Source organism: Cinclus cinclus, chromosome 2 (assembly GCF_963662255.1).
Source record: "Cinclus cinclus chromosome 2, bCinCin1.1, whole genome shotgun sequence".
NCBI classification, from domain to species: domain Eukaryota; kingdom Metazoa; phylum Chordata; class Aves; order Passeriformes; family Cinclidae; genus Cinclus; species Cinclus cinclus.
In genome coordinates, this window is record NC_085047.1 from 79,888,072 (window position 1) to 79,904,425 (window position 16,354).

A 16,354-nucleotide genomic window follows, 5' to 3' on the forward strand; every position below is an offset into this window, starting at 1 on the left:
CTGAATACGTGCAATACAGATGTGGATTCAGAACTTTTTGTCAGACATTTTACATTAGTATCTTGCTCTTGGACCTGCAGGCATGCAAACATATAGTAGAAAAATGTCTTTAGAAGGCTCTTAGCTTGAGGTCAAGTCTCTAAGCACAAAGTATGTGATCAGATCCAAACGTTTGTGGTTTAAATTACCATCTTCCTGCTCAGATGTTTTAATTTCCAACCAATTGAAACTTTGCAAGTGGCTAAAATTCTGCAAATGTTTTCCCTTGACAACTTGACTGAGTCTTCCAAGGTTTAGAGACCTAATGGCAGTTTTCAAGGGTAAACTGGGTTCAGGACCATATTCCACCCATTGTGTGTATAATTTCAAATGCAGATTTGTTACTGCTTCCTATCCCTAGAGATTTATCTTCAATGGGTACATCTCAGACACTTGTCAGCTAAAGGATTAGTCATACCATGTTTCCAGAGTTGATGTCAATATGCAGTCACATCCTTCTTCTTTCCAGCTGGGGAGGTATTAGCCTGCAACATAATATCCATGCCCCTAGTGTGTAATTCTGTGCTTGTATTTCCAGTTCCAGCCCACTTTTACTACTTCAGTCCTTCAGGTTGCCAGTCCAGTTGGTTTTAGTTCAGTTATTTTGTTGTTATTTCATCAGTTTTCAGTATTTCCAGTTTGTTATTACTTCATTTTCACCTCTGTAGTGAGGAATTACAGGTTTGTTATGGCCAAATGTTGGTTGTGTTATCTGAATTCCTTTATCAGTATCAGTAATACACACACAGTTCCAAAACCATAATTTGAAACATCTTCTTCTATTCCATTAATACGCCTTTTTGTCCTAATGTTGTTTCCTTCCTTTAAACTATGTTGTGATTCTTTTGCATTTCTAGAGCATTTTGTCCAGAATATTTTTTTCTTTTCATGGATGGCATTGTATCCAACATATATGACCCTATCACATGGATTTCCTATGTTTGTTTTCTTACAATATTCATTAGCTCATAGAACGATATGCCAGATTATTTTAGCATAATGATAGTCTTTTTTGGGGAAAGCTGTTATTCATTATATTCCATTTTCATTACTTCAGTGTCTCTAGCTTTGCAGTGCTTCATAGTTTATTTCAAATCCTGGCACAGCTCATGAGGCCACAGGTGCTTGTTTTTGGATCATATACACCACTTTTGCTTAAAGGAAATAAAAGCTAGGTTTTATTTTTCAGATATTTGATTGCCAGCTTGATAGATTAATGAGAAATCTTTGTTTCTAAACTGCCCTTTCATGTACAAGTATTTAAGTACTCTCAAGTGGAGGTTGTGGAGTCTTGCCCTCTTGGTCTAGACACTTCCTTAAAAAGGTCTTTGTTTTCTTCTCATCTTAGATGAGTAATTTTCATTTCCAGAGAGCATGTCATTAGCCACCCTGCATTTGTTGCTGGTAGTCAACATCCCCATATTAATTTTGTTTTAGACTGCCTGCAAATGGTCTTTAATCTTAACTGTTTTTTGCTGCTTGGTGAAGCCACTCTTTTTTCTGTTTTCTTTTTACTTGGATGATGAAAGTACATTTTAGAATTTGCAAATTTGCAAGATCTGACCCCGCCTAACATTTTCTCTTCTCACTTTTTTTCATATGTTTTCTGACATCTGACAGTTTTCCTAGCATATTAATTTTATGTTCCATCCTACAAGCTTTCTGCATGGTCCAGATATACTCTCTGAGGTGACTGCTCATCTAGTTAGAAATTGAGCCCTTTGTTATAAAACGTTTCTCCCCGTGTTTGAAGCTGCAAGTTTTTCACATCCTCAGCCAGTCTTTTTCTTAAAGGAATCACTGCATTTTCTTGAATTTTCCTTATTTCCTAGTTTTCTGTTTTTTTGTTGACGTTGTTTTGGGTTTTGGGTTTTTTTTTGTTTGTTTTTTAGTGAAGTTCTGATTTATTTGTATTTAGCATTTATTTCCCTTACAGTTATTTTTAAAACATTGGAATGAATGTGTCATCACTTTGAGATACAGCTTTCTTGACCAGCTATTTAGTGAGGTCTTATACTTTTCTCATGTTCTGTGTCAGATCCTTAAATACCTAGGTCTACCCTTTATTGCTAAAATTTATTTTATGGGAAGTTGCAATCTCACCTCATAGCTTTCATAGTGCTATTTACTCCTTATTTACCATTTCATAACATTATTTGCTTTCTAAATAATGCAGAAATTTATACACAACAAATGGGATCCTACAAAAACCTTTCTGAAAGAAATCTAAACCCAGTAAGAAAGCTTCTGTGTTTTCTCTAATTTTCTTACAGTTTATCACATACTTGGTTTATACTTCATCACATCATTTTTTTTGTCATGAGGAAGGAAATAATATTGGTACATGTGGGTGTGGGAAATAAGAAGGGGATTCCTATGACAAACTGACTTGCAAATCAGTTGCATGATCCATGTGACAGAGATGATGCAGTGAGGTATACAGATTATTGCAGGCAGGCAGTTATGGCCTTCTACACTTCAATGTAGTCTTCTCACTCAAAATTTTGGGCAGAATATTGCCATTGCTTTACAACTCAAAAACACAAAACAAAACCTAAATGGCAAAATTGTTGTATTTTAAGGAATGGTCAATGTGCAAATCACATGTGCAATCTTACAAATTCATATTAATTAGATTCCTGACAGTTTCTTTCAGTTGCATGCAAATGATCTTCCATTACTTCTCAAAGCTTAATTAATTTGGGTTTTTTTTTTTTGTTTGTGTTTTCTTGTTAAATAAAGCCAGGAAACTGTTCTGTATAACCACTTTAATGAAAGTATTGTATTAATTTTCTTTAAATAGACTGTGTTACATTTTAAGTGAAATTATTTATTTCCTTCATGCATCATGTGTTAGATTAGTGCATCTCTAACTGAGAGAGGTTAGTGCTGCTGGACCATTGGTAATAACTGATCTGAAGTGGCTTCTGCCTTACTCTGTCATTTAGACACGGGAATGGGAAAAATGAGTCCTACTTTTATTAGAATATCTTTTCTTCACCAGCAGACATGAAACTGTTAAATCACAAGAGTGCCTAACAGAGAGAATGCAAAGTCATAGTGACAATCCTGCAAAGGAAGGAAAACAGTTATGTTTTTAATTTAATTTTTTTGTAATCTACTCTAGAATTTACCACCACTTCCTGGAATTGCTTATGCTGTCGACTGTCAGTGAAAGCAGAGTAGCCACTAGAGTAGGTTTTTATTCTGTATTTTATATACTCCTTTTTTTTCCTTGTCCTTTACCAATGGAGAGTTATTCAGCAATTTTTAAGGTGGCAGGTCATGTTTTAAAGCAAAAACTAACATGTTCTCTTATGGTTTTGGTTTATGTTTTTTGCAGCTATTGAACTGTATCTTGTCTTAGGACCATATTGGAAGTCAAGCAAAGTTTTCTTCTGCAGCAAAAGAGATAACCTTTTCTAATTAAAATTGTCGTTTACAATGGTTATTTGAATTCCTTCTTACTGGCAGCAGAATGGGCTTGTATTTTTCAGGCAGCTGACTCTAACCACAGGAACAGATGCATTTAAAATAGACTGTAATTAGATTCTAAGATGCAGTGATAGGAAAGGGATATTTTCTAAACCAGATATATATTCAAAATATATTTATTTAAAAATTTTATGTGCTGATTTAAAAAAGATGCAATTGTTTTCTCATTTCCTACCTAAAATTGTATAGGAATGCTAAAGAATGAAGTGATAAAAATTTGCACCTGGAAGTTAGTGTGAAAAATGATACTTAGTGAAAATTGTCCAGCCTCTCGTCCACCAGCCACAACCTCCCCTGGGTCCTTCTGGGCTGGGCTGATCTCAGCCTGTTCATCCCCAGCCTGTGTTGCTACTGGGGATTGCCCCAACCCATGTGCAGCACCTTGCACTTGGTCTTGTTAAACCTCATGAGATTCCCATGGGCCCACTTCTCTTGTCTGTCCATGCCCTTCTGGATGGCATCACATTCTTCAGGTGTGACAATTGCACCACTCATCTTGGTGATAATCTGCAAATCTGCTGAGGGTGCACTCAATCCTTTTGTCTGTGTCATTAAGGAGATATTAAATGACACTGGTCCCCGTACAGACCCCTGAGGGACTCCTCCTGTCGGAGTGAGAGTCCTTCAGGACTCCGAGCAGTTCACCACTGGACTCTCAATGTGACCACCCAACCAAGTCCTTTTGCACCTACCAGTTCACTCATTCAATCCATCTCTCTAGTTTAGAGAGGGATGTTGTGAGGGACTGTGTCAAATGCTCTACAGAAATTCAGATAAATGACATCTGTAGCTCCTCCCTTGTCCTTTGATGTAGTCACTCCATCATAGAAGGACACTGGGTTGGTCAAGCAGGCCTTGCCCTTGGTGGAGCCATGTGCTGGATGTCCCCCTTCTATTTTTAATTGTAGGTGAACCCTTAAGTTATTCTGTTAATCATGTTCATTTAAAAATGCAATTGATGAAATCTATTTTAAAAGCTGGATAAGAAAATACCACTTTCTGAATTAAAAAAAAAGGGACATGACATAGTCTTTCCTTCCTTTGCTAGGCCATGGAAGGTGTGACTGTGGGAAGTGCAAATGTGATGAAGGCTGGTATGGTGAAGCTTGTCAGTATCCAAATACTTGCAATCTTACACGGAAGAAAAGCAATGAAATGTGCAAGAATTCTCAAGATATCATCTGTTCTGGTGCAGGTAAATGGTCTTTTGTTGCTTTTGATACCTTACTGCTCTCCCAGTGTCATCTTGAGAAACACTGTCATTTTTAACTAGTAATATTGTAAAGTATATTTCAAGAGACTGAGATGTAACTAACTGTAGGTATACTAAAATGTTTAATTTTCCTATAGGCTTATTTCTGTGAACATACTGTACACTGATTAGGAACACCTACTTCAGTACTGTGGTTTATCCATAGCAGTTTTGAGTTGATGAAACTACAAAAGCATCATTTATTTTCCTCATCAGAATGTTGTTGTAATGGAATTAACACAGGAATTGATGTAATTTCTATCAAGTGTTTGTGTTTACAGAATGTAGAAATGGCATTTGCAAATATTTTTCCTGGACATTTATAAGTTTGCAATTTTTTGTGAAATGTGTCTGCAATTATTAAAATCAGTTGTAGAAGATGAGCTGAATCATTTAAAGGAGCATTTCCATCTTCACTGTTCTGATTTGGTTAACATTTTCTTTTCCATTTTTTTTCATTTTATAACCAGCCTAACTTAAATAGGAAGTCTTTTGCTAAAAAAAAAAAAAATCAGAGGAAAACCAAATGGCTTTTTAGAAGACTTCATTGAAGAATGGTACCATTTTAAAGGGCATTTTCTACCAATCAAGTTTTGAGACCAGAAATTGCTTTCTGGTTTTTTCATTACTTTGGCCTCCAAGTGAAAGAATGTTTCAAGAACCCCACTTCTGCTCACTATTGCTGGTCTTTAATTTCTGTTGGAATCCACACATTGTCATACAAGTAAATTTCTCACAAGTTAGGTGCTGACATGAACCAAGAATCCCAGAGTTTTTTCGGATTTCTTAGAGAGAATCTGGTACAGGATCATAAACCAGTGTAACATAACTGTTAGTATGTAGTATACTGAGTAAATGATACACTTAATTTATAACAATAGGTGTATAAAACTTGCTATCAAGAGAGACATGAGAGATAGCTAAATGAGATACTGACTTTCAAAAATAAGTATAGTTCATTGCACTTCGTCACAGTTCTTAAAAAAAAAAAAAACAAACCTCTTTCATTCCCTGGTTAGAAGTGGCCCCAGTCTTCACAGGAAAATGAACGCAGCTAAGGGGGAAGTGTTTGTGATATCACGAGAAGAATAAATTGTTTTGCTTTTGCTGATATTAAAGGAATTCCAGTGAGACTGTCTAGGGAGTTTGGGGTAAATTTGATGGGCTGTATTTTGTCTTGGTGGGAATACCTTTTGATCTGCTACTAACACTGTTTTTGGGGTCTGGGCTCTGTTTTTTAATTTGCAATAAAAGAAGAAATGACATGAGCTGTTACAAAAACAGTGCTCTACTGCCACACAGATTGTAATTTATTGTAATTTTTTCAGTAACCAATCAAGATCCACCTAAAATTCCACTCTTCTGACTTTGTTCCTAATAATTTGTCAGAACAACTAAGGCATCCTGCCTAAACTGAGGTTCTCTATGTAAGCAATTTTCTTTTTTTGCAATAGAAGGAATGAACATCTTTATGATACACCACCCCTGTGACCTGTTTAGATACCCAGTATGGGAATCAATTTTCTGTTTTATCTTCTTTCCTGTTCAGGAATTATCTGTAATCATGACAGTTTTCTCAAAAATTGCATTTGTGTTTGTTTCCCAAGTAATTGTTAACAAAATAATTCTAGTTCTGTATGTTACTTTTATTGAATTATCAGTCAGATTTTTATTATCGCCTTACTATATTAATGCTTGCAAACATTTTTAAAATTTACTCTTTTAGAGTGGCCATGTCTGTCGCAGAGTCCAATACTTCTGTTCTTTGGATTAACGTGATGTTTATTAAAAGTTGTGCTATACTTATAAGGGTGAAATTTGCAGGGGTATGAACATCAGCTGCTTTCTGCAATCTTGTGTAATATCAGCATAAAACTTCTATTATGGAGAACTTCTCTGATGCCAATAACCATGTTTAAAAAAATAACATATGTGAGGAGTATGAATGTCGTGACATGAATTTAAAAAAAAAACCACGAAAACTATACTTGCTGGTATAGTGATGTCATTGACTATTGAAACAACTTGTTTGAGACCACTGACCACAAGGCTCCAGTAATGTGATATTGCACGAAGTTCCCACCCTTTCAATTTTAATAAAGGTAGGGACAGAGGCAGGGAAAATTGGTTTCTTATATGTGTGGCATAGTAATAGTTTTGTTTCTAATGTCATTTTAATGTATTTGTGAATTATTTTTTTTTAGTGTGGAACTCATTCATACATTTATTTATGACCTCAGATCAGATAGACCCTCTGAGGAAAAAGAGGGGGCTCTTCTTTCCCAGGGAGCAATAAAACAATTTTTTCCTCATCAGGAAGGCAGGTCACGGAGGAAGGCAGCCACTGAGCTGAGGGGAAACCCTCCTCAAAACACCAAGGAGCAAATGTGTGACCTGATGATCAGTGATAGAAGAGAGATCTGTTTACAAATCCATTTGCATCCTTCCCACTGCCTGAGTGCTCTGACTTTTCATTATGTCAGAAAGCTTTTTATTTTGGGAGGAAGGTTTGTGCTGTGAATAAAACAGCTTTACACTTCCAAGGCACTTGAATGCTCTATCTCTGTACAGCTAAGATTAGGCTTTTCGTTGATGTGTGTAATTTCTGTGTCTGTCTTTATTTGTGTTGATGATCTTTAGATTTCTGCCTTCTCAGAGATAAAATAGGTACCATCTCTGACAGACTAATGAAACTCTTTCTATAATCTGCAGTCACTGAATAATGTCTCTTAAATGTTACAGGCACATGTCAATGTGGCAGGTGCAAATGTGCAAACTCGGAAGGAAATGGACTGGTATATGGCAAATTTTGTGAATGTGATGACAGAGAATGCATTGACGATGAAACAGGAGAGATTTGTACAGGTATGTATCTTCATGAATGTGAGAAAAGTGATGAAGATTAATACAGGCTGTTATTTAATATCATGGTTCTACAAAATATCTTTCTTGAATGTATGACTTAATATAAAAGTAAATCTGTTTGCAAGACTTCACATAACAAAGTGTAAGTGCATATTTCATATGCAAAAATGAGCTAAACACAAGGTGAATGAATGAATAAATCCTGTGAACTTCTCCTCTTTTAGGAAGAACTACAAAGAAGATTGTACAAAATAATTCACTAAGATAATTAATATCTTAGTGTGTCTGTCTTCAGTAGAATATATGGGGAATGTGAAAGCTTCGTGGCACAGATGAGAGAGAACAGAATGGACAATATACAAGAAAAAAAAACAGAAAATAGATTATTAAGATTTTTTCAAGGAAGCAAAAATTAAAAATATCAGGAATAAATGTAAAATAATAACTCAGAAGCAGGAAGATAAGAAGAGAAAGGAATGAGTAAGGAAAAATTTCATCTGCAATAGGAAAGGCAAGAAAGTAAGAAGGAATGAACTTTGCTGATAGATAGAAAAGCAATCGAAATTCAAAGTGTTCTTTCAGGTCATTACAAGGCAGGAACCTGGCAGTTAAATATTGACCAACACACACCATTCATGGCATTATAAATGCTGTTGCTGTGATGCAAAGGAGGCTTGTCCTTGAGCTGGAAGGTGATACAAACATTGTTCAAGCTACAGACGTGCAGATTGTGTCCATATGCCCACAAGAGTGTTCCAATCTGCTCCTCAACTATTCGTATTTGGTGGTAGTGCTTCCTATGTGTTTGTATGAAGAAAGATAGTAATTGTGTAGAATAGCTTTCTCTGTCTTTTCCTTACACAGACAGCAAAATAATTGTTTTTATTCAAGTGCCTTTGAGGGCAAAAATAACTTTTTTTTTTTTAAATCCCAGGATTAAGTAGGGATTTTAAATGAGGAATGCAGAAGGTCCTCTGAGGTCCACGTTCAGGAGCAGAATATGATATTTCCAGTAATTGCCTAAATTAAAATAAATGGAGCACAACAATTTTTATGTGCCAGTGATTCCATTTATATCTGCCTTTAATAATTCCACACGGTACCAAATATGACCAAAAATGCCATTAATTTAGTTCCAGTAAATTCTTCTCCTGCTGTTTTTGTCTGGTTTGGGTTTTTTCTCACGCGTCTTTTGCTGCCAGTTTATATTGTTAGCTTTTTTTTGGCTTTTATTTCCTGTTGTATCATCCACTCCTCCCATATTCCCAAAAGACTGTGCATCTGTATATAAAGCTAGTCTTACATGTTTGGGAAGTTCAAAGTATGCTGATATAAAGGGTCAAAAGATGTTGGTAGATTCAAGTCTTCAAAGTCGGTGATTGATCAACATAAAAGCCATGATACCTCATGGAAATTTTGGAGTGTTCTAAAATAAAGTGTAAGTTATAACCTAATGGTTTGCTTGACTTGGTTGGCTTGTTGTAAACTGAACAGTTTATGCACAAAACTTAGGAGTGTTATATGGTGCTTTATTTTTTTAACAAACCTCTACAATACAAAATCATATATTGAAGCAGGCCTTATGCAGAAACAATGCATATGACAGCACATGAACCGAAGGTCCAAGGCACATGCTTTCCTCAACTTCGAGCTGGGATTATATCCTGGAAAAACAATCAATGCTGTGTTGAGATATAGATGACATACATTTTGATATTTGCACAAAGGCACTGCATTTTTTAAGCAAATCAGTTCTTCAGTAGGGAGAAGTTCAGGGAGAATTCGGAAAGACGTGTTAAGCTTTTCCAGCTCCAGTTGGGATTTTATCAGTCTGTTGACTATCACTTTTTATTTGAGGTTACATACACTTTGGAGTGAAGTTGAAGCTTATTTTTGAAAAAGTATCATATCTTCTAGCAAATTAAATTCTGGTCCAGATCTTTTTTATAAACTAGAATTTTTACTCTAAGGGAGTGATTTTTTTTTTCCCCCGCCGGGAGCAAGAGGCAAATTTTATAATTTAATTCATGTTTATTTGAGGAGTTTAAAAGTGTGAGTGAAGAATGAAGTATTTATATTTTAATCTGTGAGAATTGCCTCTAGATCAAATTATTATACTCCTTTAGTGATTTTCCTTTTATTTTTGCTACTGTTTATGATCAATCTTTTCATAATAATTATTTATTGTCTTTGTTGTTTATCTAATTAATTGTTTTTTGACATTTAACCATGTAATGAATGATGTAATGAATATAATGTAATGAAACTTCCATGTGTAGTTGCAAAAACAGGAAAAAATTGTATTCAACAATTTGCAGTCTTGATAATTACGAGTATAAATGGGCCAGGTTGTTATAGAGGTGGTGGGATCTACTAAGATCTGAGGAAGAAAGAACAAGATCCTGACTTGATCCTTCTATGAAAGAATTAACTTTTGGCTCTGAGATTAGTAATAATTGCAGCTACTTAATTTAAAAGCTCTGTGCCATGAAACACAAGGTACATGTGCCTTAGCAGATGAAATTTACTGGTTCACCCAGACTTGGATGATGCAGCCATCTTTTTTGGGATATGTATGTTTTGTTAAATGAACATCTGAAAGATTCATTTTGAAAAAAATTGTCTTTAATGACCTGTTTTAGCCATGTTCTGAAATCTTGACAGTGGGGAAGAAGAAGGGAAGCCATATACAATATAGGTGGTGTGTAATAATAAATCAAGGTGCCTTTACTGCAAATATGTGAGAAGTCAAGAACACACAATGTGTTCTTAGACATGCCAAGTATGTGTCGTACCTTGATGTGTAAAGCTGTGCTTAAATTTTAACTATTACAGTCTTCAAAAATTACCTCTAAATTAAAAACAGAAGTTTAAAAATATAAAAATTATTATTTCAGTTAGTGTTTGTTCTTTGGATTTAATCTGTGATTAAAGGAAAACAAGTTAAAAATAGAGGGGAAAAGTATAGTTAAGATAGCCTTTGTCTGATTTGATGTATTCATACATGGTCTATAAATTGTTTCTATTCTGAGTCTAGCAGTAAAAGTTTTTAAAAGAAAAGATCAAAACATTTAAATTGTTAATGCCTTTTAAAAACTTGCCTCTTTCTCACTGTACAAAATTTGTTTTGGCTTAAGGCCATGGAAAGTGTTACTGTGGAAACTGTTACTGTGAGGCTGGTTGGCATGGAGATAAATGTGAATTCCAGTGTGACATCACCCCCTGGGAGATCAAGAAAAGATGCACATCTCCAGATGGCAAAATCTGCAGCAACAGAGGTGTGTCATTCGCATGGACCTTCTACATATATATTTTTATTTTACTCTGTGTATTCTCTACAGCAGGACATAGATTGTGTTTGCTGAGAGTTTCTACTTATTCTCACCTATTTCAGGTCTGGATGTACACTTCCAAGTGAGTAGATACCTGTGTTTAGGTACAAACTTACACAAATCAACATCCACTTCTTCATTAAGCAAACTCAAGTTGTTCCCATTATTTATTTTTATAGTAAGACTGAGCAGGATAATTTGTTATTTAGTGTATATATTTTTTGTTACGAGATCTGCCTTGCAAAATAAAATATTAGATTTTTGACTTTGAATGGATTGGTGCTGTAAGGTCACAGAACTGTATGTCAGTTCACTCTTAAAGAAGACTTAGGACCCACAATGGAATGGGGAAAATGAAAACATGAGGCATTTATTTTCCACTACAACCAAAAAAACCACCTGTGAAATGTTCAGTAATAATGCTGTGGAATGCATAGAGAAGGAAAGGTAGACTTCACAGTTTTTTCTAACTACATGAGGTTTTATCTGCACACAGTTTTAAGAATTTGAATTTTACCTTATCCTTCTGTCTGATTTTGCCATTTTCGGGGGAAAAATAGAAAAAAATCCCTACAAAATAAGGTTGCTTATCACTAGCTGCTGTGATTTCATTGAACAAGGAGTTAAAAAACATAGGCTGTTTTTTTGGCAATAGTCCAGAATAGTAGTACATAAGCAGGAGTGACATATATACCTCTCTCAAAAACATCTCTACTGACAAAACCTGATGTATTGTGAACATCTAATCATCCTGAGAGCATTTAGAAAACTCTCTTCTCGTAATTAGTAGGAAATTGAAAGTTTGGCTCAAATACAGAGATCATGTAGGCTCATTTAGTCTCGGGACTTCAGCATAAAATTTTTGCGTAGTTCTGGGAATGATAGATATCAAAGTGTCTTCACATGAGATGCTTTCTTTGCACTGAGAAAGTAATTTCTTGGCAAAGAATTTCTTGTCAAAGCAAGTTTTTAATCAAATGTGAAATTTTAATGTGTGATTATTTCTTTAAACTGGCATTGCATTAGGAGAAATGGTGTGAATAGCACAGCTGATATTATGAATAGCTGCAGCCTCCAACACAGAGGTGTGATACTTGCACACCTTTAGCCTTTCATGTATTTGTGATTTTTATCTTTATAAGAATTTTGTAGGCTTCTGACAAAGAGAAGTTGCTTTCCAGCGAAGTATTTCTGCTCCTTTTAGCCTTACTTACCCAGTTTTCTGTTTATATATCTTGTGATGTAAGTGCAGTTCATCCTATCAGTCCTGAGCCTTCTAAAAATCAAATATTGGGGCTAACCTTGCTGCCCACCCTCTTTCAGTGCTAATATGGATAAATTGTTCTTATCTTTTCCCCTGCATTCTCTAGTCAACCAGTTTGGACCACTTATGAAAATTTGGATTTTTAAACTTTTGTGAGATTATGTTCTGCATTCTGACATCCAGGACAGCTGATCTAAATTGACTTTGAAGTTGTTTCTGGGAGTATTAATAACTCACCAGAGGCATTTCCTCTTTTGCTTCGTTGGTTGGATGTTTTTTTTCCTTCTTCAGTAATGTCACTGAATCATGAAAGTATAAAAAATTAGGCACAAATTTCTCGAGGGTTGTCTTGGGGTTTTTTAGAGGGCTGTAGCTCATGTCATGCATGCTGGATTGTGTAGACCTTCTCCTTTTATCAGAGAATGTGACATATCTATATCTACTGTTTAGTCATCCTGTCTTGTTGTCCTCAAATGCATTATATTGTTCAGAGTAACCTAAATAAGATGACAAAGGTGTTGGCAACGTATCAGAGGGTGAAGCCACTCTGCAAGAAAGGAACTGCATGCATCAGTAAGGTCAGGCTGCTTCTACAAGTCTGTTAGCATCTCAAAAAAGGTAGTGAGTGTGTTACCCTGAAGCATATTTGGATTTCTGAATAAGGAAAATAACTTTTTTTGGTTGTTTTTTTTTCCCCCAGATTTTCCTAAATAACTAGGGTGTATATTCTCTGCATATTAGTATAAGATCCCAATTCTTTTTTCAGTCATATTCACATTTCTTTTTATTGTAAGCAACAGGGTGTGGCCCTGAATATTTTCTTGGGAAACATGGAGAAATATCCTTTCATGCAGATCTATGCTGCTGTTCTTCTTAGGTAAAGAATTACCTCCTAGACATTTTCAGCTGTGTTAGTTTGGATTCTCTTGTAGTTTAAATGTTTATGCTTTAACAACCATCAATTATCCCCTGTGCCCAAGCCCAAGTCATTTAAACAGAATTGATTTTTTATTGTCATTACTGACAGGGCAAATTACTGTTGATGTCAAAGACGTACAACTGTTCCGTGAGCTACATTTTTTTGTTGACTCCTAGCAAGGCTCAAGAGCAAAAAGAAACATGAACAGGAAGCCAATTTGTTTATATAAATATTGCTACTAAATAATCATAGAAGGTTTAAAATCATAGAAGACGAGAACATGCTCATGGTTGTCACTTGCAGCTTTGATGCTGCATTTCCCTGAGAGCTGAAAGTTCACAAGTGTGAGTTCCTGTAATCAAAGTGCTATTACTCTAAATGACACAGTTAATTTTTATCTCTCTGGGTTTTTTGTTGTTTTTTTGTTTTTGTTTTTATTTTTGGGTTTTTTTTCATTTTTAGGCACATGTGTATGTGGAGAATGTACATGCCATGATGTGGACCCAACTGGTGACTGGGGAGATATTCATGGGGATACTTGTGAGTGTGATGAAAGAAACTGCAAAGCAGTGTATGATAGATATTCTGATGACTTCTGTTCAGGTAAGTCTTGTGTATAAAGGGGACTTAGGTGTACTTTTATAAAAAACCTTCCAACTGGTCTGAGTTTCCTCTTCCCTAGTGCTCCAATTCTCATTTTACTATTTTATTTTAAAACTGGGGGGTAGGAGGGGGTTTTGAAAGGGCTTTTTAAATTGAAAGACACGATTCTGTTGTTTTGTTGGGGGTTTTTTTAATGTCATTTTACAAAATCCTGTAAATATTGTATTCTTTTAGGTGCCCATCTCCCTTCTAATATTCTTGTGTTCAATGTAACCTAACATGAATTGGATAATGGTTGAAAATTTAAAATATAGATATGGCCTTTCTTGGGGAAATTTGAAAGTTCCTTAGATCAGATTGTGTTTGTTATTTCATTTTATGTGACAGGGAGATGATAATTGAGGATAAGAAATTAAAGGAAGAGTAAATAAATGACTCAATGAAAAACAATCCCCTGAGAATACAAATTGACATGAGAGCAAGTAGAGCATCAATACTTGAAAAATATGAATGTGTGGCCCAACTGCACATCTGTAGCTATAGCCCAGACTGTACATCTTAGACATGTCCATCTTCCTTTTTCTTCTACTTGTACTTCAGAGCATTCAAAACAGTCATCTATCTATCCATCCATCCATGGTTTGCAGTTTAGATGTTCCATATATCAGCTAAATAAAGCTAAGATTCTGAGAGTGCCTTGCATGCAATTGTGTATGGATACTAATAAAGATGCTAATACTAGGCAGGAGAGGAGGACTTTGTTCAATACACAGCCTGCAATTTGTACACACAGGAACTCTGCAAAAGCAAATGAATGTGATTTCACAGGGGCTTTACGGATTGGAGGTTGTCAGCTTGAATGCATCCTTGTAGAAATCTGGTCTGGCCTAATTAATAATAGGAGGAATGCAGTCACATGAAGGACAATAATGGCGTGGTATATTTCCCTTCTATTCCTAGAGTGAGAGATGTCCTATAGAAAGATCACAGGAGTTGTCTGTAATAGAGAAAGGAAGCTGAAACCAGCATGCTATATAAAATTTTCAACCTTTTCTTTGCCTGTTTAAAAAGTGAAACATTTCTCAACTGTTGTGTTTGGGCTTTATAAAAATACATATTGAGGAATTGCTAGCTAATAAAATGAAGGAGGAAAAAAGCTTTTCTGAAGACCTTCATTATAACTAGGTTTATTAGTTACTGTTCAGTCGCTTGCAGATATTATATAGTTTTATTTAATGAATGAGCTGGAATGATGTAGAGCTGAGTACAGCCATGAGAGCAGCAGAAAGATTGACTTTGTTGTTAATTTTTGAATGTATCACTGTGTTGCTGTCAGGGTTTTTAGCACTCAGGGACTGATCAAAATATCAGCATCAGTTGAGGAATACAAAGCTACAAATCAACACGGTAAATGCATTCTGTAGTTAAGGGTGAACACAAGAGTTTCAAACCTAATTAGGTTAAAGCAAACCTGTGGCATCTACAACTAATGCTGTAAAACTGAAAAAAAGTCATTCCTGAACTCCCCCTTTACTGGACACTATTGCCTTTGCAGCTGCTGCTGCCCAGAATGGTAACGGTTGTAAGAAAGCAGAGGATAAGAAAGTACAAACAGTTAAAAATGAGCTTGGGGGAAGATATTGCCATTTGACATTGGATTAAGGACTGGTGCATTGTTCTTTATTGCACAGACATAAGTGTAAATGAGGAAAATTTAGATATAAAAGAAGGGACTCGAATGGCTTGCTTGACATGACTAAAACTCAAGTTGACATGTAGTTTTATTTTTCCATCTGTTCATCAAAAAATCTTGGTACAAATTATTTTTATCCATTCCCTTTCTATTATGTTTTAGAAAAACCTAATTTAGTCTTTGCTGGCTATCCAAGTATACATTCCTAAAATAGATTGTGCAAAAAAATCTATTTGCACATGAAGCAGTGTGAACAATGTCTTCTAGTCCTGTTGTTTAGCTTTGTTTCAGAAATAGAAAAGATGCATAAGTTTTAATTTTGGTTTATTGTGGTAGTCAGGCAGAATCTGCAATTAATTAAAGATTTGATTGAGGAATTGCAATGGGACAGATTTTTAAATTGCTTATGTGAAATAAATGTAGTTATTGCACAAAGTGTACCTGCATTAGGTGTGTCTGCAAAATATCCTTATTGTTTCTCATAATTATTTGTAAATTGATTTGGGGTCAATCCAAGAGTGGTTAGTTGGATTAAGGAAAATAATCCATCACTCTTAAAACCTTCATCAAACAGAGGTGATAGAAAAATTTCTTGTCTTGTTCTGTCTGCCTGATAGGTTGAGACAGGAAGCCACTTTGTCCTGAGTAGCATGGATAAATTATAGGAAATCCTGTTTTCATGTAAGGAGTTTTACTGTGACTGAATAAAATTCTATGTTTATTTAATAAAATGCAAATAACAGGAATTGACAGCCCTGATGTGAGAATTTAACTTCACACAAGGGCAGCTCCCTCCAGAAGCTTCACATGGCTTGAGGTGACTGTTATTTCACAGCACACCATATTGACTAGATGCCTTCTTTTAACATCTGAAGTGCTATTCAGAATGTTA

General features: G+C 35.4%; 1 protein-coding gene across 1 annotated transcript in view; it reads left to right on the plus strand.

The window, feature by feature from the left end:
• ITGBL1 (integrin subunit beta like 1) overlaps positions 1-16,354 on the plus strand; it is a 124,112-nt gene that overhangs the window by 49,701 nt on the left and 58,057 nt on the right. Inside the window, exons 3-6 of the mRNA XM_062514920.1 lie at positions 4,583-4,729; positions 7,529-7,651; positions 10,789-10,929; positions 13,629-13,769. Of these exons, the coding sequence (XP_062370904.1) occupies positions 4,583-4,729; positions 7,529-7,651; positions 10,789-10,929; positions 13,629-13,769 (552 nt within the window). The remainder of the gene's footprint in view (positions 1-4,582; positions 4,730-7,528; positions 7,652-10,788; positions 10,930-13,628; positions 13,770-16,354) is intronic.